The sequence below is a fragment of the Megascapheus bottae genome, chromosome 1 (assembly GCF_031878675.1).
Source record: "Megascapheus bottae isolate mThoBot1 chromosome 1, mThoBot2.hap1, whole genome shotgun sequence".
NCBI lineage: Eukaryota > Metazoa > Chordata > Mammalia > Rodentia > Geomyidae > Megascapheus > Megascapheus bottae.
In genome coordinates, this window is record NC_143509.1 from 53,820,015 (window position 1) to 53,843,213 (window position 23,199).

Here is a 23,199-nt window from a genome sequence, read left to right on the forward strand (position 1 = left end):
GCTCAAGGCTAGCCACCTACCACTTTAAGACACGGTGCCACTGCCAGTTTTCTGGTAGTTAAATGAAGATAAGAGTCTCTCAGATTTTCCCACCCAGGCTGGCTTCAAACCATGATTTCCATGCCCTCCTAAGTAGCTAAGATTATAGGCAAGAGCCAGCAACACTTGGCCTAGTTGGTTTTTTTTCCTTTCTACCAGTCCTGGGACTTGAACTCAGGGCCTGGGTACTATCCTTGAGCTTTCTCAAGGCTAACACTCTACCCTTGACCAAACGCACCTCTTCTAGCTTTTTCTGTGAATATGGTACCAAGGAATTAAACCCAGGGCTTTGTGCAAACTAGGCAAGCACTACTGTACCACTATGCCACAGTCCTGAACTCTGGTCAGTTTTTAAACTTCAAATTGTTTCATTTTATGCATTTCTCTGCAATTAAAAAAATTTACATTAGAGCTGGGTGCTGGTGGCTCACACTTGTAATCCTACCTATTCAGGAGACGTAAGGATCACAGTTCAAAGCCAGCTAGAGCAGGAAAGTCCATGAAACTCCTATCTCCAATAAACTGCTCAGAAAAAGCCAAAAATGCCACTGTGGCTCAAGTGGTATAATGTTAACCTTGAGCACAGAGAGGCTCAAGGACAGAGCCAGGCCCTGAGTTCAAGCCCCAGGTCCAATAAAGAAAAGAAAAATTTAACATTAGATTTCTGATTATCTGTATAGACAGGTATCATTCTTGTTCATCATTATTACTTATTATTCAGTAAGTAACTTATGATCATGCTGAAAAGATTTAAAATTTGTTATTAAAAGCAGTGCTATATGCTGGTGGCTTATACCTGTAATCCTAGCTACTCAAGTAGGGGGCTGAGATCTGAAGACTGTGTTCAAAGCTAGTCCAGACAGAAAAGTCTGTGAGACTCTTCTAACTACTCAGAAAAAGCAGGAAGCAGTGTAGTGGTTCAAGTGATAGAGCGCTAATCTTGAGCAGAAAGAGGCTTAGGGGTAGCACACAGGCCTAGAGTTCAAGCCTCAGGACCAGTCCAAAAATAAAATAAAATAAAATAAAAGCAATGCTGCAAATGAAATTATTTTCTAAAATTTAAGTTCTCTCTAAATTCACAGAACAGAGATATTCATTCTCTCAAGTAACAAAAAAAATTTAGTGTATAATTCTAAAATGCAAATTATATAAAATCAGAACACCAGTAGACTCAAAGACTTAAAACACATGTTCATTTCACATATTAATCAATATATATCCTTACTGTCTTTGTGAGTTTTTTTTGTTTTTTTTTTCTGGTGGGGTGGCAGTCTTGGGGCTTGAACTCAGTCTCAGCACTGTCTTTGGATTTTCTCCAGGCTGGAGCCCTAACACTTGAGCCACAGCATCATTTGGCTTTTTTTCTGTTATGTGGTACCAAAGAATTGAATCCCGGTCTTCGTGCATGCTAGGCAAGCACTCTACCACTAGGCTAAACTCCCAGTCTTTATTGTCTTTAACATGTATTGTAGGGACAATTTTTCTATCTCTCTGTTCTCTACCACCCTGAGGAATGGCACTTAAGAGAAACATAAGCTGGGCATGGTAATATACAGCAGTAATCCTAGCATTAGGAACGCTAAGGTAAAAAGTGATGAGTTCAAGGATAGCCTAGGCTACAGAGTGAGTTCCAAGCCAGCTCAGGTCTATATAGCAAGACTACTCAACATAGAACAGAACAAAACCAATTTTTACTATTCCCCCCCACTTTAAGGACAGAACTCTACCACTTGAGCCATAGCCCACTTCTAGCTTTTTTTTTTTTTTCCTATGTATGTGGTATCGAGGAATCCAACACGGGTCTTCGTGCGTGTTAGGCAAGTACTCTACCACTAAGTCTGGCCTACAGAAATGTTGCAGAGATAGCATAGAAATTTCCCATGTGTGCCACAAGTTTGGCCTAGTAATAGAATGCTTGCCTCATACACGAAGACCCGGCATTCGATTCCTTGGTACCACATACATAGAAAAATGCTAGAAATGGTGCTGTGGCTCAAGTAGAAGAGCTCTAGCTCTGACAAAGCCCAAGGACAGTACTTAGGCCCAGAGCTCAAACTGCAGACTGGCAAATAAGTAAGTAAGTAAATAAATAAATAAATATAAATTAATTAATTTAAAAAATATGTATTTAAAGAATGATGTGAAGTCACTGATAATTGTAACAGTTCTTAAAAAGCATCTAGAAGCAACTGCATTTTGTATTTAGACAGTTCCACAGAGTTATAGTCAGACTCCATACATATTTAAGAGTTCATATCAGAGGCAAAGATATACCAGGATATACAGGATATCCAGGGAATACTGAATATTATGGCACAAAATATACAGTCACAAAAACTTACCCTTGTCCAATTTTTTCATATCTGGTATACTTTTTCTTAGGGTCTCCTATGCTTACTATAGTTCCTGTTTTAACAAAAATAAAAATTGGAAGCTCAGTCAAGCATTTTAAAAGCAAATTAATTTGGATAATTACTTTTAATACACATTGACTTTAAAACAGTTTGGGGGGGATTTTTTTCCTTTGTTTTGTCGGTTGTGGGGCTTGAAATCTGGGCCTGGGCATTGTCCTTGAGCTCCTTCTTCAGCTAGTGTCTAGTGTCTATCACCTGAACCACAGTGTTACTTCTGGTTTTCTGCTGGTTATTTGGATTTTCATGCCCAGGCTTGCTTTGAACCATGACCCTCAGATCTCAGCATCCTGAGTAGCTAGAATTACAAGGGTGAGCCAGCAGCACCTAGTAAAATACTGGTTTTCTTTTTCTTTCTTGTTTTTTTTTTTTTTGGTAGGAAGTGGGGTTGGAACTTGGCCTGGGTGTTGTCCCTGAGCTCTTCAGCTCAAGGCTACTAACCTATCCCTGAGGGACAGGTCCCACTTCTCATTTTCTAGTGATTAATTGGAGATAAGTCTCACAGTCTTTAGTGACTGGGCTGGCTTGAACCTTGATTCTCAGATCTCAGCCTCAAGAGTAGCTAGGTTTACAGGCATGAGTCTCCATATCCAGCAATGTTAATTCTGTACTTTTTGTAGATTCATATAAAGAAGCTATACATATTCCTAAATATATACAAACCATATCTGATAAGGTTTCCAAATATGTCCTTTATATCTGGCTTGTAGGGAAAACCTATTGATCCCAAAAGGACTAGTTTTACTAGTTAAATAAAAATACAAATATATTAATAAAACTAATCTATTATTTTATCTCCATTAGATTTTTTGTGTGTGTGTGCCAGTCCTAGGGCTTGAACTCAGGGCCTGAGAACTGTCCTTGGGCTTTTTCCTCAAGGCTAGCACTCTGCCACTTGAGCCCCAGCACCATCTCTGGCTTTTTCCCACGTATGTGGTGCTGAGGAATCGAACCTGGGTCTTCGTGCATGCTAGGCAAGCACTCTACCACTAGGCCAAACGTTCAGCCCCCCTCTCCATTAGATTTTAACTACAGTTATTGTTCTTGTAAGTCAAATTACAGGCATAAATTAAAATATAACTGGACCAAATGCTCTTTTCTTTTTTTGTGGTACTCGGTATTAAACCTACAGCCTTGCATATGGCAGATAAATACTACTGAAGTATAATCCCAGCCCTGGACCCACTATAGAACATAGGTAACATACTTAATTTTTCCATAATCTCTTCATCTGTCATCTTGGTCTTCTTTTTTTGTTTATCTGAAGACTTGGCACCACTGTCAACATTAGAGTCACCAACTGGTGCAGGAATAGGGTCAATTACAGACCGTGTGTAAATCTGCAAGATATAGTTGTTGCTGAGAATTGAGTGGAAAAAACATTCATGTGTTCTTTTTTGTTTGTTTCTTTGTGGGTCAGGGGCTTGAACTCTGGGTCTGGGCTCTGTCCCTGAGCTCTTTAGCTTAAGGCTACGGCCCTACCCTTGAGTCACAGCTCACTTCCCATTTTCTAGTGGTTAATTGGAGATAAGAGTCTCTCTCATGTTCTCTAGTGCCTGGGCTGGCTTCGAACTGCAATCCTCAGATCTCAGTCTCCTGAGTAGCTAGGATTACAGGTGTGAGCCACCACCCAGCTAATTCATGCCCATCTAATTCATGCATTCTTAATGGCACACTATCATTTCTTTGACATTTTTCCTTTTTATTGTCTTTAAGTAGTTGTACAAAGGAGTTGCCATTTAACAAAATAGTTTATGAATACAATGTAGCTTAATCAGTGTCACCCCTCTCAACACTCTTATCTATTCCTCCCCACTCTTCTTAATTTTGTAGACTCTACATTGCTTTTTTTTTTTTTTTTTGCCAGACCTGGGGCTTGAATTCAGAGCCTGAGCACTTGGGCTTTCACAAGGCCAGAGCTCTATCCCTTGAGCCACAATACCACTTCTGGCTTTTTTGATGTATACAGTACCAAAGAATCAGGCCCAGGTCTTCATGCTAGGCAAGCACTCTACCACTAGGCCAAACTCCTGGCCCTACACTGGATTCTTGACTTGCATTCTCCCCATCTTCTTCTCTTCATTGATTTACCCTTTGTTTTCAAGAATAGTAATAATATTTTTAGATAATAAAGTATGCAATTGTTAGTGTAGCAACACCCACACCAGTAAAACAAGCAGTCTGGAGTTTTTACATACAAACTAAGGCCCTGTTTAAAAAAGAGCATTGGGGCTGGGAGTTTGGACTGAGGGTAGAATGTTTTCCTAGCAAGTAGGAAGCCCTGGGTTAGATTCCTTGGTACTACATATACCTCCTCCCCCACTTCCCCCCCCAAAAAAGCTGGAAGTGGTGCTATGGCTCAAGTGGTAGAGTGAGCTGAAGAAAGCTCAGGGACAGCATCCAGGCCCAGAGTTCAAGGCTCACTACCAATAACAATAACAACAAAAAGAGCACTGGTGGCACACTCTTGTAATCCTAGCTACTCAGGAGGCTGAGATCACAGTTCAAAGCCAGCCTGGGCAGAAGTCAGTGAGATTCTTCAATTAACCTCCCCCCCACCAAAAAAAAAATCCAGAAGTGGATCTGTGGCTCAAGTGGCAGCAAAACTGCTCAGGGATAGTACCTAAGCACTAAATTCAAGTCCCAGAACCAGCAACGAAAAACTAAAAACAAAAATGCCCGTAACCCACCTATATGGAAGGAGGAAATGGAAAAATCACAAAGTCTAGTCTAGGTAAAAGGCAGTAAGATCTAAGCTGAAAAAAAATTAGCTGGGGGCTGGGAAGTAACTCAGTGGCAAAGATTTCCTAGCAAGTGCAACAATCTGGGTTCAATCCCCAGTACTCTCCACCCCGAAGTAAATACAGTTTTAAAAGGAACCACCAAATGAAAAATAAGCTGGAAGCAGGCACTGTTAGCTCACATGGATAATCCTATCAGGTAGTTGAGACATGAGGATCTCAATTCTAAACCAGCTGGGGCAGGAAAGTCCATGTCACTTTCTTTATGCCAGTCCTGGGGCTTGAACTCCGGGCCTGGGTACTGTCCTTGCACACTGTTTGCTCAAGACAAGTGCTCTATTACTTAAGCCACAGCCACAGCACCACTTCTGCCTTTTTCTGTGTATGTGGTACAGAGGAATCAAACCCAGGGTTTCATGCATGCTAGGGAAGCACTCAACCACTACAGCACCACTTCCCCTCCATGAGACTCTTATCTCCAATTAACCATCAAAAAACCAGAAGTGACATTGTAGCTCAAGGTAATAGAGAAGCACCTTTGAGCAAAAACATCTGAGGACAGAGTCCAGGCCCACAACAACTATAGGAAAAAAAAAAAAAGCAAAAAAGCTAGAAACCATGAAGCTCTGAGTTCAAACCTTAGTACTGCCAAGGGGGGGGGGTAACCTGGAGAACACCTGTAATCCTAGTGAGGTGGCAGGTACAGGAATGAAGATCACAGAAAAAAGCATAAGAACTGACTTGAAAATCTGAAACAAAAAAGGTTGCAGAGCCAGGCACGGGAGGTTCATGCCTGTAATTAGTACTAGCTACTCAGGAGACTGATATCTGAAGACCATAGTTTGAAGCTAGCCCAGGAAAAAAAGGCCCAGTTAACCACTAAAAAACCGGAAGTGGCACTGAAGCTCAGAACACTGGCCTAGAACAAAAGAGCTCAGGGACAGTGCCCAGGTTACAGATATGACTTAAGTGGTAGAAAGCTTGCTTAGCAAGTTTAAGGACTCAAGTTTAAACACCACTACCACAAAAAATAAAAACAAACAAAATACTGCTCCCATTCACCTGTAAAAACAAAAAACATATATCTAAGAAAAATATATGTGGGGGCCTGGAGTTTGGCCTAGTGGTAGAGTGCTTGCCTAGCATGCACGAAGATCCAGGTTCAATTCCTTGGTACCACATACACAAAAAAAGCCAGGGGTGGTGCTGTGGCTCAAATAGTAGACCTCTAGCCTTGATAAAGTCCAAGGACAGTGCCTAGGCTCTGAGTTCAAGCCCCAGGACTGGTAAAGAAAGAAAGAAAGAAAGAGAGAGAGAGAGAGAGAGAGAGAGAGAGAGAGAGAGAGAGAGAGAGAGAGAGAGAGAGAGAGAGAGAGAAAGAAAAGAAAGAAAAGAAAGAAAGAAAAGAAAGAAAGAGAGAGAAAGAGTGCTTGCCTAGCATGCACAAAGACCTGGGTTTGATTCCTCGGTACCACATACATAGAAAAAAGCTGGAAGTAGTGCTGAGGCTCAAGTGGTAGAGCTCTAGCCTTGAGAAAGTCCAAGGACAGTGCTCAGTCCTTGAGCTCAAGCCCAGGACTGGCAAAAAAAAAAAAATAGTATCAGAAAATATAGGGAAAAATGAATATTAGGACTGGATGCCAAGGGCTCACGCTTTTAATACTAGCTAATAACTAAAGATTGCAGTTCAAAACCAGCCCAGGCAGGAAAGTCCATGATACTCTTAATTACTACAAAAAAAGTCATAATTATCTCCAATTAATCACCAAAAAAAAAAAAAAAAAAAAAGCCAGAAATGAGCATTAGCCTTAAGCAAAAAATCTCAGGGACAGCATCCAGTCTGAGTTTAAGCTCTAGGACCAAAACACATACATATAAAAAGTGCTTATTGGGCCTGAAGTGTGGCCTAGTGATAGAGTGCTCACCTACCATGAAGGAAGCCCTAGATTTGATTCCTCAGAACCACATAAATACACATAAACCAGCTATGGCCCAAGTGGCATAGTGCTAGTCCTAAAAAAGTGCAAGACCAGTGCCCAATCTGAGTGCAAGCCCCAGGACTGGTCAAAAAGAAAAAGGGCTGGAAGTTTGGACTAGTGGTAAGAATGCTTGCCTACCTTGCACAAAGGCACAGGTTCAATTCCTTGGTACCACATACAAAGAAAAAGCCAGATGAGCTGGACGTGGTGGCTCACACCTGTAATCCTAGCTACTCAGGAGGCTGAGATCTGAGGACAAGGTTCAAAGCCATCCAGGGAACAAAAGGACCTAAGACTCATCTCCAATTAAACTCTAGAAAATGGGGAGTAGGGCTTAGCTCAAGGGTGTAGGGCTACTGCCTTATACCCTGGCGGAGACAGAGTCCAGGCCAAGTTCAAATCCCACGAACCGCAAAAAAAAAAAAGAAAAGAAAAGAAAAAGCTGTGCTGTGGCTCAAATGGTAGAGCTCTAGCCTTGAGAAAGCTCAAGGACAGTGTATAGGCCCTGAGTTCAAGCCCCAGAACTTGCAAAAAGGAAAAAAAGGCATAAATAAAACACAGCCCAGTCTCACTAGATTAGATTTCACAAACAATGTCAAGTGTGATGTACCTACTACCTGGCAAATGTAACTGTAACCCCTCTATACATTACCCCGACAATAAAAATGAAAATAAAATGGGAGATAAGCAATTTGGGTAAGAGGAAATATCTGATTTGGATGGAATAATTATCTACACTAAGAAAACTAAAGAAGTAGTTAAGTTCTCTGAGAAAAATGAGAGAAATAGAAACTCAGTTATTAAGTATTTTTACTTTAAAAGGAGCCATTAGATTTCAACTCTCAAAAACTGTTTTTTGGGGGCTAGGAATGTGGCTTAGTGGTAGAGTGCTTGCCTAGCATGCATGAAGCCAAGATCGATTTCTCAGTAGTACATATACAGAAAAGTGGTGCTGTTGTTCAAGTGGTGGAGTACTAGCCTTGAGCACAGAAAGGTTCAGGAAGTGTTCAGGCCCTGAGTTCAAGACCCCGGACTGGCAAGCAAGCAAGCAAACAAACAAAAAATTGCTTTTAGCCAGGCACTAGTGGCTCACAGATGTAATCCTAGCTACTCAAAGAAGGTGGAGATCTGAGGATGGCAGATCAAAGCCAGCCCAGGCAGGAAAGTCCATGAGACTCTTGTCTCCAATTAACCACTGGAAAACCCAAAGTGGCACTGTGGCTCAAAGGGTTCGAACACTAGCCTTAAGCAAAAGAGCTCAGGGATAATACTCAGATCCTGAGTTCAAGCCCCATAAATGACAAAAAAAAATCCCCTCTCAAAACCAACAGACAGGTTGTTGCCTGCCTGCCTGCCCTCCCTTCCTTCCTTCTTTCGTTTTGTGCCAGTCCTGAGGCTTGAACTCAGTTCGAGCCTGGGCATGGTCCCTAAGCTTTTGTATTCAAGGCTAGTGATTTAAACTGGAGCCATAGCTCCACTTCTATCTTTTTGGTGATTAGTTAGTGATAGGAATCTCATGGACTTTCCTGCCAGGACAGGCTTTGAACTGTGATCCTCAGATCAGTAGCTAGAATTACATGAAAAACTACATTTTGATCAATGGTCTTTAGGTAAGAATCTTAAATTTCCCTATACTAGAATAAACTGGATGGCATTAAAAAATTCTTACTGGAAGTGAAATGCTAAAGTTGTTCTAAAACATATACACGCACATCCACAACACTAATCTAATCACTAATCACTTACTGATTTTGTATGATCTGGTCGTGGGGCAATGACAGGAGGAGCAGCCTCTTCATCATCATCATCTTCCTCTGTTACTACTGGTGATGTTTCTGATCCTTTGGTATTCAGCTGTGTGAATCATACAAGCAAAGGAAGGCAATATATTCAAAAGACTAAAATGTGACTTTTCTTTCTTTCTTTTTTTGTGGGTCATGAAGCTTGAACTCGGCCTGGGAGTTGTCCCTGAGCTCTTGAGCTCAAGGCTACCATGCTACCCTTGAGTCAAGCTCCACTTCCCATTTTCTAGAGGTTTATTGGAGGTAAGAGTCTCAGGTCCTTTTGTGCCAGGCTGGCTTTGAACTTTGATCCTCAGATCTCAGCCTCTTGAATAGCTACAATTACAGGCGTGAGCCACCCTACCCAGCCTGTGACTTTTTCTGGTTGGGAGTTTGGCCTAGTGGTAGAGTGCTTGCCTAGCATGCATAAAGACCCAGGTTTGAATCCTTAATACCAACATACATGGAAAAGGCCGGAATTGGAGCTGTGGCTTAAGTAGTAGAATAGTAGCCTTGAGAAAAGCCGAAGGACAGTGCTCAGTCCCTCAGTTCAGTCCCCAGGACAGGCAAAAAAAAAAAAAAAAAAAAAAAAATTCTTCAATACCTCATTTTAAAACAATTAAACTCACTAGTTCTAACAAAATCAACCACGAAGTAACTGTTCAGGGAGGTATACACCTTGGGAGTAACAAGGTTTGAAGCCAGCCTGAGCAGAAAAATCTTTGATTTGGGAGTTTGGCCTAGTGGTAGAGTGCTTCCCCAGCATGCACAAAGACCTGGGTTTGATTCCTCGGTACCACATACATAGAAAAAAGCCAGAATTGATGCTGTGAGCTCAAATGGTAGAACTCTAGCCTTGAGAAAATCCAAGGACAGTGCCAAGGCCCTGAGTTCAAGCCCAGGACTGGCAACATAAATAAATAAATAAAGCCAGTAAAATGAAGGACTACAGGAAGACAAGTTGTAAAGTGCTATCCACCTATGAATAAGTTAAGTGAGAGCATGGAGCCAAGTTAAAGCCCTGATACTAGCACAAAATAAATTATACATATAAGTAAATGTGATTTTATAAATTTCTATTCTCTGCTTAGTAGAATGGTAACATAAAAAGTAGGAGGTGGAGGGAAAGAATATGGTAGTAAGTTTTTGTAATCATGTTTATATACAGAAACATAACTAAAGGTAGTTAAAACTGCTCTGGATGTCATTATATATTTGCTTTAAATACTTTATAAAGGAAATTCTATTTACTTAAAAAGTCTTCAATTAATCAAATTACTAAAAAAAAAATCTTTATGGCTGAATTTATTTTAGAGAGCACAATAAAAACTGATATTTGGTTTAGGTAACCTAAATTAGAAAAAGAGCTACAAGAAATAATTAACTTACCGCTGGTGTTCCTGAAGGGAAGCCATCTTTCTCTAAATTTGGAGTAGAATAGAATGTTAGTACTCAAAAAGCAAGCTCCAACAAACAACAACAAACAAAACCCAGAATAACCCAGAGCAATGAAGTGTTCTTTAACTGATTTCAGTATAAATTCAATTACCTATTGAAAAATTACCAGCATTAAAACAGTAATCTGGGCCGGGAGTTTGGCCTAGTGGTAGAGTGCTTGCCTAGCACGCATGAAGACCTGGGTTCCATTCCTCGGTACCACATATATAGAAAAAAGCCAAAAATGGTGCTGAGGCTCAAGTGGTAGAGCTCTAACCTGGAGAAAATCCAAGACCAGTGCTCAGGTCCTGAGTTCAAACCCCAGTACTGGCCAAAAAAAAAAAAAATTATTGGGGCACTCAACAGCCAGGTTCACTAGGAAGAGTGACAGCTAATAAAAATTAATTGTTCAGTATGTTTCCATGGTCTGTTCAGCAGAAAAATGATAATGATAAGAAAAAATTTGAAACTGAGCAATGGCTCATGTAAATGAGTGTTTTATTCTATATAAACTATATTTAGTAAAATTAAATTTTAAGTGAAACTATGCTATCTCTGTATTCATTATAATAAACGTTACTGTTCAAGACTTTCTCTATAAAATTGTCCACCAAGGAATATAATGCTACTGTTCAAATAATGGCAACTGTATAAAGTAAAATTCTTAGATTTAAGATTTTCTTTTTAAAATGCCTAGAAATTATGTGTGCGTACACGCATACACATGCACATGTGGGCGCACACACACACACACACACACACAATCACAATGCCATTTCCAGCTTTTTTCTGAGTCTCACTTTCTTGCCTGTGCTGGCTTCAAACAGCAATCCTCAGATCTCAGCCTACTGAGCAGCTAGGATTACAGGAATGAACGACTGGTGCCCACCTTAATGGATTTATAGTGGGTAGAAAGAATACTATTTTCTGGTCATAGTTTCATAAAGAAACCTGTTAATTTCCACGTAAAATTTGACATTAAAAAAGGAAATTGTAATTTACATAGACTAGTTGTTCAAAATGCTGTAAGGACAAATCTGATCTTTTCCTGAGAATTTCAGAGTAAAACAAGAGCATCTGCAAAAAGGTCTCTACATCCCTTAAACAAAGTCTTTAATTCTGTATATATAATGTACAATTAAAACACATAATTTTAACTTAATCTTTTTTCTTTTTTTTTTTTTTGTCGGGCGTGGATGGGGCTTGAACTCTGGGGCCTGGCCATTGTCCCTGAATTCTTCAGCTCAAGGCTACTGCCCTCCCCCTTGAGCCACAGCCCCACTTCTGTTTTCTAGTGATTAACTGGAGATAAGAGTCTCACATTCTTTAGTACCTGGGCTGGCTTAGAACTAGGTCCTCAAATGTGTGCCTCCTAAGTAGCTAGGATTACAGGCGTGAGCCACCATGCCCGGCTTAATCTTATTATTATTATTAATTAATTACTTATTTATTTATTTGCCAGTCCTGGGCTTGGGCTCAGGGCCTGAGCACTGTCCTTGGATTTTCTTAAGGCTAGCACTCTACCACTTGAGCCTCAGCACCACTTCCGGCTTTTTGCTATGTATGTGGTACCAAGGAATTGAACCCGGGTCTTCGTGCATGCTAGGCAAGAACTCTACCACTAGGCCAAACTCCAGGCCCCTTATTATTATTTTTTTAAAAAACTACACACACACACACCCCCAAACACACACTACACACTACACATATGACCCTAGGGACAGAAAAACGTATTAATATTAACAGACATTTGGGATGTAATTAGTAAAATACACAGGAGGGAAACAGGATAAATGATATTTTCCAGAGCAAAATATCCCTCCCTCCAGAGAAGGGAGGCTTGATTCTGATGCTAAACAAGCTCTTTTTAAGAGTCTAATACATCCCAATTCTTACCCAGTGATATTAAATATTAAGGCATAAATCCACTTAGTTATCACCCTTATTTTCTATATGTACATATTTGATGAATTTCAATTTTTGGGTAGAAAAATTTTTTTACATCCAAGTCATTCTTTTTCTTAAAATAGTGAAACAACTTTTATTCTATTTCACAAGCAAAAAAAACTATCTCTACTATGAACACACCAAAATATTAACACTTTTTCTTTCCACTAGAAAGTCACCGAAAAGCAACAAGGAAGAAAAGGCCATATAAAACAAAAGGTTAAACATCTACCAACTAGTAAAACTATGAGATTAATATAATCCCCAGATCCAAAAATATGCTTAGAAGCCACCCTCACAAGTGTACAAAGGCAGAACCTGGGCAGTGGGAAAATATGGGCAAAAACTACAGTATATATGTATGGCATTTCATTTTCCAGAAGGAATCTATTTATTTATTTATTTTATGTTGGTCATGGGGTTTTTACTCTGGGCCCAGGCATTGTCCCCGAGCTCTTCAGCTCAAGGCTTCCACATTTGAGCCACAGGGCCACTTCTAGTTTTCTGATGATTAATTGGAGATAAGAGTCATGGACTTTTTAGTGCCAGGTTTGAACTGCAATCTTCAGATCTCAGTCAGGGGTGAGCTACCGCGCACACAGAAGGACTCTTTTTTGAATCTAGCATTGTTTCATGACTGCCCATATTCAGTCTTACCAGTGTCATCTTTCTTACCAGGAGGAGTAAAACTCAGATATTTCTGCTTCACTGTGTTAGAGTCATAGAACTTTAATACATCAAGCACAGCCTGAGGATTCTTCTTTTGCTCTAGTTTCGTGATATTGGAAGTCTGTAACAACCGAGCCCACTGTTCTGGCATGCCCTAACAAAAAGAAATTCAGAAATTAGTTGTGATTTGAGCTAGGCACCAATGGCTTATGCAAGTAATCCTAGGTACTTGGGCGGCACCAACTGGGAACATACAGTAAGAGGCCAGCTGGGCAAAAAGTTCCTAATATCCCATCTTTACTAATATCTGGGAATAGTAATATACACCTCAGCTAGTAGGAGGCTGAGATTAGAAATATCAGTTCCAGGAACATGGGAAAGGAGTGTAGCCTAGTGGTAGAGTGCTTGCCTAGCATGCACGGAGCCCTGGGTTTGATTTCTCAGTACCACATACACAGAAAAAGCTGCCATGTGGTTCTGTGGCTCAAGCGGCAGAGTGCTAGCCTTGGGCAAAAAGTGTTCAAGGACAGTGCCCAGGCTCTGAGTTCAAGCTCCAGGACTGGCAAAACAAAATAAAATATATGCCTGTCCTGGTGGCTGACGCCTGTAATCCTAGCTACTTAGGAGTCTGAGATCTGAGGATTGAGGTTCAAAGCCAGCTCAGGCACAAAAGGATCTGAGACTTTTATCTCCAATTAACCTCTAGAAAATGGGAAATGGGGCTTGGCTCAAGAGTAGGATGGTAGCCTTGAGCTGAAGAGCTCAGGGACAACGCCCAGGCAGTATTCAAGCCCCATGACTCCCCCCGATATATAATAGTTATATAACATATATTTATTCAAATATATACAATATAAATACATATATACACACAATATAAATATATATGTATGTATATATGCTTGTATGTATGTTATTAATTCCAGTTCCAGGTCAAACCAGGCAAAATAGTGAGACTCCACCTTAACATGAAAAAAACAAACAAACAAACAAAAAAAACCCAAAAACTCGGCAACCTGGCAGCCTGTCAACCTGGTTAAGAATGGAATACATAAACAGGCAAACTCTACCTCAAAAGTATCCAGAGGAAAAATGGCTGTGACATTGTTTAAACAGTAGAGCACCTGTATAGCAAACATAAAATCCTGACTTCAAAGAAATCAGATGTGGTTTGAATTGCTCTAAAAAAGTCAATTTTCAGAGTCAAATGAGAACACAAATAAATATAACTTTGGTTAATTTTTTTTTTTTTTTTTGCTTTTTGACATAAGTACGATATAGTCTCCCATGAGCCAGGATTATAGTATATATTACTATGCCTAGCAGGTTTGACTTAAAATTCTAACAGGTCTAGTATTCATTCTAAGTGTCTGTTTTGCATCATTATTAATAAATTCAGCTTTCTTAAAAAAAAGAACATTCAATCACTAATATCACTAATACTTTCATGATAAACAGCAGTAAGGAATGACAACATGTCAACAGAGAAGTTTAAACTTACACTAAAGGAAAAAGCTTGAGTGTTAATTTTGGTCAGTGGTAGGGCTCAAACTCAGGGCCTGGGCACTGTCCTTGAACTTTTTTGCTAGCACGCTACCACTCGAGCCACAGCATTACTTCTACTTTTATGGTGTCTAGCTGGAGATAAGAGTCTCATAGACTTTTCTGCCTGGGCTGGCTTTGAACTGTGATCCTCAGATCTCAGCCTCCTAAGAAACTAAGATTACAAATGTGAGCCATAAGCATTCAGCTACTGTTATTTTAATGTTATAAATAAACCCCAACTGTGAAAACTTACAGTAAATTCTCCAGTAACAGCATCAAAGCCAACATGGATGGTGTGCTCAAAATCAGATGGAGGAGAAATCTCTGGCCGTTCCTTTTCTTTCTTTTTACTCCCTAGAGGGCAATAAAGGGGAATCTATTCAAACAAGAATATGGTATTTATAATAAATTTATAATAAAAATAATGGTATTTATAATCCTCTATTTGTATTTTTCCTAAAACAGATTGGAAATGGTATTCTACTAGAGAAATTCCCCCTAAGAACACTGGCTGATAGCAAGTGTTTGCAGCATATAGATGTATTGCATCTATTACAAAGCCGAGGTGCAAACCAGTAACAACACAGGGTTTCTGCTATCTGGTAGGTCTATGCTCATTATTATTGTAGTTTATAATTACTACATTTAAAAAGTGTCCAGGAAGCCTGGCACAGTGGCTCATGCTTGTAATCCTAGCTACTCAGGAGGCTGAGATCTAAGGATCAAGGTTTAAAGCCAGCACGGCACAAAAGGACCTGAGACTCTTATCTCCAATTAACCTCTAGAAAATGGGAAGTAGGGCTTAGTTCAAGGGTAGGGCGGTAGCTGAGGAGCTCAGGGACAATGTCCAGGCCCAGAGTTCAAGTTCAAGAGGGTTCAAGAGGGTGGTAGCCTAGAGCAGAAGAACTCAGGGATCACACCCAGGCCAAGTTCAAACTCTGTGACCTACACACCCACTTTTTTTTTTTTTTTTTTTTGCCAGCCTGGCCTTGAGCTCAGAGCCTGAGCACTATCCTTTCTCAAGACTAGAACTCTACCATTTGAGCCTCAGCACCACTTCTGGCTTTTATGTGGTACTGAGGAATCAAACCCTTGGTGCATGCTAGGCAAGCACTCTCAGCCCCGGAACACTTCTTTATTTGAATTCTAACAATCAACGATTATAGCCCTTTGTTCTTTTTTTTTTTTTTTTTTTTTTTGTGGGGTGTGGGGCTTGGACTCTAGGCCTGGGCACTGTCCCTGAGCTCTTCAGCTCAAGGTTACCACCCTACTCATGAAGCCACAGTGTCACTTCCAGTTTTCTGGTGGTTAATTGGAGATAACCGTCTCATGGATATCCGTGCCTGGGCTGGCTTTGAACCTTAATCCTCAGATCTCAGACTTCTGAGTAGCTAGGATAACAGTCGTGATCCACCACAATGGCCTTTTTATTTTCTTAAACCCTAAAAACAAGCACCAGAAGTCTTGCTATGTCTCTCAACACGTAGGCTCAAGGAATCTTCCTGCCTCAATCTTCCAAGTATGTGAAACTGCAGACTTGTGCTACCATGCCCAACAAAATTATTCCTTTCTATTCAGTATCAACTGCTTACTTGCTTTCATTTTTCCTTTCTTTCTTTTTTTTTTTTTGTTGCCATTCCTGGGACTTGAACTCAGGGCCTAGGCACTGTCTCTGAGCCTCTATCTGCTCCAGGCTAGTGTTCTACCACTTGAGCCACAGTACCATTTTTGGCTTTTTCTCTGTATGTGGTACCAAGGAATGGAATCTATGGCTTCCTGCATCCTAGGCAAGCACTAGGATGTGCTCCAAGCTCTCAACTGTTTTCTTTATTGCTGTCATCATGGAAGTTATAAAAGTAAGTAACCTGGGGCCAGGAGTTTGGCCTAGTGGTTAAAGTGCTTGCCTAGCATGCATGAAGACCCGGGTTCGATTCCTTGGTACCACATACATAGAAAAAAGCCAGAAGTGGTGCTGAGGCTCAAGTGGTAGAGCTCTAGCCTTGAGAAAGTCCAAGGACAGTGCTCAGGCCCTGAGCTCAAGCCCAGGACTGGGGAAAAAAAAAAAAAGTGAGTAACCTATAATAAACCAATGCTAAAACACAGTAAAAAACCAACATCAAGACACTTGAAATCACAAAGGCTAGTTACCTTTCTCAGTGCTGGAGAATATGGAGATGATTTTATTCCTGGGCTTTTTTTCCTCTGGAACAGAGGGCAAAGGTTTCAAACTGTGATTGGCTGATAAAGGATCTTTGCCTCCAGTGCTAAAAATGGTACTGCTCATCCGCACAGGAGGTGCTGGAGGTTTGTCTTCCAGTTCTCCGTTATCAGACATGATTCAGAACTATGAAAAGGCCTGAAATAGGTTTTTAAGTCATAATTAATAACAAGGCAAAAATAACATGAGCATGCATAAAACTGCAATATCTTGCCATACAACTTCTAATTAGAAAAGGTATCCACTTACAATAGAAAAATTGGAGAAGAAAAAAAAAACTGATAAAAGGTATAACAAACATCTTTTTAAACAGAAGTAATCTCAGCCCTAACAATTAACAAATGATTAGATATGGAATGTCTGAAAAGCAAAGCAATTCAATTGATATGGGACTGTGCCAAAAGAGAGATAACATGGAGTCAAAAAAAGAGGCATGGCTTAAATAGCAGAGAACCTTCAAATCATAATCCAGAAAAAAAGAGAGAGGAGAGGGAAAGAAAAAGAAAGTGAAAAAAGGAGAATTCCGAAAAGGAAGAATATGACCTACTCAATCAATTATAAGATACCTAGAAGGTCCTTGGTAGGAGCAGAGATGGATGCTTGCCTTGGACTTCAAAGCTATCAACCAACAACCAGCCTTGTGATGGATTACAACTTAGTCATCAAGTAAACTTTTCAAAAAAAAAAAAAAATACAACTGATAGAGTATTTGGTCTCTCTAAAAATCTCAGTTTCTTAAATCCTTTAGAAAGTTAATTAATCTGGATACACTGACCAAATTAAGTACAGAGCATGGCTGAAATCCAGCATGTGCTATAACCCCAGGATTATTCTGTTAGGTCACTCTACCATTAATCCAGTGAAGTAGGTCATACATACTTAAAATCAGAAGGACTCCTAACTTAGGTAAGTTCGGTAAAAAATATTTATGTTAGGAGGCAAAATATCATCCCATTAAACAAGATTTTAATCAATAAATGAATCTTGAATAAAATTACCAAATCTTTTTTTTTTTTTTGGCCAGTCCTGGGCTTAGGCTAGAGCTCTACCACTTGAGCCTCAGCACCACTTCTGGCTTTTTCTATGTATGTGGTAACAAAGTCTTTGTGCATGCTAAGCAAGCACTCTACCACTAGGTCAAATTCCCAGCCCCCAAATCTTTGTTTATGTACAATAAAAAGAGAGCCAACTGTACTTAAAGAAAAAAAAATTTAAATTTACTTAATTCAGTTAAATGCTACTACATGAAGAAAAAGAGGTAAATTTGAGAAGAATGGAGAGATGAAGTGTTTACTACTCCACTCCAAATCTTACAGCTGTTATTTTCCTTGACAAATAGTATTATGCTAGAGCACTACTTTGGTATATTTTCTCTGCCAAAATAATTATTTCTCAGCTTACCAAAGAGGGAAGAGTGGGCCAGGAATGCAGTCTAGTGGTAGAGTGCTTGCCTAGCATGCGTGAAGCCCTGGGTTCAATTCCTTGGTACCACATACACCGAAAAAGCTGGAAGAATGCTGTGGCTCAAGTAGCAGAACAATATCCTTTAGCACAAATTTTCAAGGACAGTGCCCAGGCCCTGAGTTCAAGCCCTAGGACTGGCAAAAAAAGAAAAAGAGGGAAGAGTGAGAGAAGAAGAAAAACAAAAACATTCCTGGTAGTGTGGCTAACTACCTGAAGAAGGCCTAGGAAAAGGGAATAAAAATGACCTTAACCCAAATGTGGCTAAAACTGCTTAAATAAAAATAAAAATAAGGGCCGGGAGTTTGGCCTAGTAGTAGAGTGCTTGCCTAGAATGCACAAAGACCCGGGTTCGATTCCTCGGTACCACATACATAGAAAAAAAGCCAGAAATGGTGCTGAGGCTCAAGTGGTAGAGCAGCTCTAGCCTTGAGAAAGTCCAAGGACAGTGCTCAGGCCCTGAGCTCAAGCTCACGACTGCCCCCCCCCCCAAAAAAGGGCAGTACCCAAGACGTGCTCCAAATGACTTTAAAACCAGTTGCTTGGCCAGGAGTTGGGCATAATGGTAGAATGTTTGCCTAGCATGCATTAAGACCCAGGTTGGATTCCTTTGCACCACATACATAGAAAAAGCTGGAAGTGGTACTGTGGCCCAAGTGACAGAGCTGTAACATTGATAAAGCACAAGGACAGTGCTCAGGCCCTAAGTTCAAGTCCCAGGACTGACCAAAACAAAACAAAAAATCCAGCTGCTTATATCACATGTCTGGTTTTGTTTTATAGTTATACAAACAGGATACAACTGGCTATTCCTAAATAGCCTAATACTAGTATGAATATAACCCACAGAAACTTCTTGCTATAGACAAATAAAGGCAGATAAAGCTTAATTTCAACATTGCATAGATTATTTAATAAAATGGATGCTTAGTATGATTATAACATTAAAGAATACAGATTAATCCAAGAGCATCTCACTTTATCTTTTTCTCTTGTTTTCTAGGTGTGTATATGTGTCTATCATGGCTTGAACTCAGCGGGTTTCATGCCCACTCAGATTTCTTGCTCACAGCTGGTGCTCTGCCCTCCTTCTAGTAAGGCATTTTACTGGTTAAGTAGAGCTGGAATTCTGTTTACTTTTCTGCCTGGACTGGCTTTGAACTGAGATCCTCTAATCTTAGTCTCCTGTGTTCCCTTCCTTTTTTTCCTTCCTTCCTTCCTTCCTTCCTTCCTTCCTTCCTTCCTTCCTTCCTTCTCTCCTCCTCCTTTTTTGCCATTCCTGGGCTTGAGTCCAGGGCCTGAGCCCTATCCTTGGGTTTTCTAAAGGCTAGAGCTCTACCACTTGAACAACAGCACCACTTCTGGCTTTTTTCTATGTATGTGGTACCGAGGAATTGAACCTGGGTCTTTGTGCATGTTAGGAAAGCACTCTACCACTAGGCCAACTCCTGGCCCCGTGTTCACTTTTTAAATCACGAGTCACAATGTTTAGATTTTAGTTACACCACTGAGGTTCCATAGTAAATTACAACTCAGATAACAGCCAGTGTATAGTGAGTGGTACATGTCTATAGTTCCAGTACGAGGAGTCAGTGTGCCACCAGCTTGAGGCACACAGCAAGATTCTGTCACAAAAGGGAATCAATAACAACATTTCTGAGTATTTTTACATGCATTGATGACTAACAATTATCTGTGGCTTAAGTAGGTTTTAATTTAATCACTATTTTCAGAACTGTGTGTGTTTTTTAAATGAACATAAATCAGAGAGAACTAATTAGGTTTACAACTTACTGGTAAAAAAAAAAAAGTGTTTAATATGCAAGAGGACCTGGGTTTGATCCTAATCCTAAAAACAAACTAATAAAAAAAAAAACCCTCAAAAATTAAAGAGCAAAACAAGAAAAGCAAAATTTAGAGCATAATGATTACTAAATGAAGGCTGAGAAGGGGTATCAATGTGTGAGAAGTAATGAACCTACTATCTGGCGAATGTAATCCCTCTATACATTACAATAAAAAATTAAAAACAACAACAACAACAAAAAAAAACCTAACTGCATATTGTCCAGTTTGTGGTAGCAGCATAATGGGACTACTTTGACTGGAATCTTGGTTTTAAGTATGTGACCTGAGGCAAATAACTTAAATGTGCCTCTGGGATTCTTGGAGAAATGGCTGGATACAGGCCTCACACAGGGAAGAGAGAAAGTGAGTAATAGAGCATCTTGCATCATTAGAAGGTAAGGCAGTACATTAAAAGGATGAGGGCACATTAAAGGGCCACAGGAAGTGTTCCCAAAGACCAATTAGAATGATTCAAATAACAAAATTAACATTATAATCAAATGCATAAAATACACACAATTCTATGCAAATACAAGTGAACAAATAAATAAATGAGGATGGTAAAGGAACAAATCTTTGCTCCAGACCTCTAGACTGTTTTATGTACATACAGCACCCTTTAGGAATTTGAGCTTGATTTCCTCTCCTCTCTGGAATGTAGGCTGGATTTAGTGACTCACTTCCAAAGGATGAAAAGGAAAAAATAACTCTGTGGAAAATACAGCATTAACTAAAGGAACACAGTTAACTTTTTAGGGAGTAAGTTAATATCACTTATTCTCAAATGTGATGAAAAATGCTTTTGGCATTCTCACAAATTTACAACCCAAACTGAATTATAAGCAGACAAAAAACAAGCGAAAAGCTGAGGAGCAATATACGCTCAATTCCTGACTAATACACACTTCAAAACTGACAAAAACGTGAAAAACAAGATTGAAAAAGTGGAGCTGGGAGTCTGGCCTTGTGGCAGCCCAGGACTGGCAAAAAAAAAGAAAAAAAGAAAAATAATTGAAAAAGTGTTGTATATCAGTTATAACAATAAAATGCAATGTGGTATCCTAGATTGGTTCTTAGAAAAACTGGAACTTAGTTAACAATATACCATTGCCGGTTTCTCTGTTTATACATAAATATCTGGGTTATAAAATATACTAATATCCAGAAATCTGCTGACAAGTAGAAAAAAAATCTACTTACTACATTTGCAATTTGTCTGCAAGCCTAAAATTAACCCCAAATAAATTGTATTAAAAAAAAAAGAAAGAAAAGGCCAGGCCTTGGCCTAATCCTAGCTACTTAGGAGGCTGAGATCTGAGGATTGCAGTGCAAAACCAGCAAAAGACTCTAAATCTCCAATTAACCACCAGAAAACCATAAGTGGTGCTGTCGCACAAGTGGTAGAACACTGGCCTTGAGCTGAAGTCCCAGGACTACAGGGGAGGGGGAGGGGGAGCCAGGTACTAGTGCTCTCTATCATTAACTACTCAAAAAGATACAATTTGAGGATCGTAGTTCAAAGCCAGCCAGGGAAGAAAAGTCTACCTTAAGACTCATATTTCTGATTAACCACTAAAAAGCTAGAAGTGGTAAAATGCTAGTCTTGAGCAAAAAAAGCTCAGAGATAGCATCAAGGTCCTGAGTTTAAGGCCCAGAACTCTCCACCTACACACAGGAATCAGTACCTTCTTCAAAAGCTAAATATATAGCTAACCAAATGATCTAGCAATTTTTATTCCCAGGTACACACTGGATAATTAGAAAATTATATTCTTATAGAAGCTTATATAGGAAGTTCTACTTCTGAATTTTTGGTAGTTAAAAGCCTCAGATACTTTTCTCCATGGACTGGCTCTGAATCTTGGAATTTAGAAGATGTCTAGACCTATGTATTTGATGTGCTGTTTAGAGAAAGAAGTTGCAATTGGTTCAATATATTTTATTATTATAGGAAAAGTTAACAACTCATGACAAGTGGTGCTGTGGCTCAACATGGTAGAGTACTAGCCTTGGGCTGAAGAGTGGGATACAGCCCAGGCTCAGAGTTCAAGCTCTACCAACAAAACACACACACACACACACACACACACACACACACACACACACACACGCATGCGTGCGCACATGCTTACATGCAAAAAACAACAAGGGAAGTGGCTCAAGTGGTAGAGTATTAGCTTTGAGCTGAATGGCTCAGAGACAGGATCCAGAATGAGTTCAAACCCCAGGACTGAAAACAAAAAAACAACAAAAAGAAAACACCTCATGATATCATTCTCCCTAGCTACATCTCCCTTGGTTCTTGTCCAAAATCTAAAAGCTGAGTATGAAACACATTTAGGGACACTTAGTTACTGAGTCAATCTGATGCCACGTGAATGACCAAACAAATTCTATGTTTCATGTTCCCCAAAATACACCAAAGACTTTCCTGGTCTAAATCATATGTGTCAAATGATTTTCAACATATATAATCATTCTTGTCTAAAATGACCCTTCACATCTTCTGAATTTACACAGGAAAATAAGTCTAAAGTAAGTCAAGTAGTACTAAAATTTGAAAGATTAGAATTTATCTGGTATGTAAAAGAACCAGTCCATCAAAAAATAAGTGATTTGTTTAAAGTCTGTATACAGATCTAATTACTAACCCCAGAGAGCTCCTAAAAAGTCTTAATCTCATGCTCTTGTCTCTACTGTTGTCAGTATGCTAGATCATTATTTGGCACTAAATTACATCTGTGCATTACTATACTGTGTTGTCTTGCCCAACACTTATAGCAACTGTTATATGTTAAAAATGTTGACTAGGGCCGGGAGTTTGGCCTAGTGGTAGAGTGCTTGCCTAGCATGCACAAAGACCCAGGTTCTATTCCTTGGTACCATAGAAAGAAGCTGTAAGTGGTGCTGTGGCTCAAGTGGTAGAGCTTTAGCCTTGAGAAAGCCCAAGGATAATGCTCAGGCCAAGTTCAAGCCCCAGGACTGCGTGTGTGCGTGTGCGTGCGTGCGTGCGTGCGTGCGTGCGTGTGTGTGTAGTCTGATTCTGGTCCTCAAAGAAAATTGTTTTGTTTTTTGGGGTTTTTTTTTTTGGGGGGGGGTTACTCATCAAAATTCTAAAGACTC

At 39.8% G+C, this 23,199-nt stretch overlaps 1 protein-coding gene across 2 annotated transcripts in view; it reads right to left on the reverse strand.

Annotated features, from left to right (window-relative positions):
* Pak2 (p21 (RAC1) activated kinase 2) overlaps nt 1-23,199 on the reverse strand; it is a 66,683-nt gene that overhangs the window by 22,334 nt on the left and 21,150 nt on the right. The window contains exons 1-8 of one of the 2 annotated variants that reach the window (XM_090344335.1): nt 18,169-19,000; nt 16,698-16,905; nt 14,803-14,903; nt 13,011-13,158; nt 10,341-10,372; nt 8,917-9,024; nt 3,658-3,790; nt 2,382-2,445 (exon numbers count right to left, since the gene is read on the reverse strand). In XM_090344335.1, coding sequence (XP_090200461.1) covers nt 2,382-2,445; nt 3,658-3,790; nt 8,917-9,024; nt 10,341-10,372; nt 13,011-13,158; nt 14,803-14,903; nt 16,698-16,884 — 773 coding nt within the window. In that variant the 5' untranslated portion in view covers nt 16,885-16,905; nt 18,169-19,000. Of the gene's footprint in view, nt 1-2,381; nt 2,446-3,657; nt 3,791-8,916; nt 9,025-10,340; nt 10,373-13,010; nt 13,159-14,802; nt 14,904-16,697; nt 16,906-18,168; nt 19,001-23,199 lie in introns of those variants that run through there. The other variant, XM_090344327.1, reaches the window with a different exon arrangement.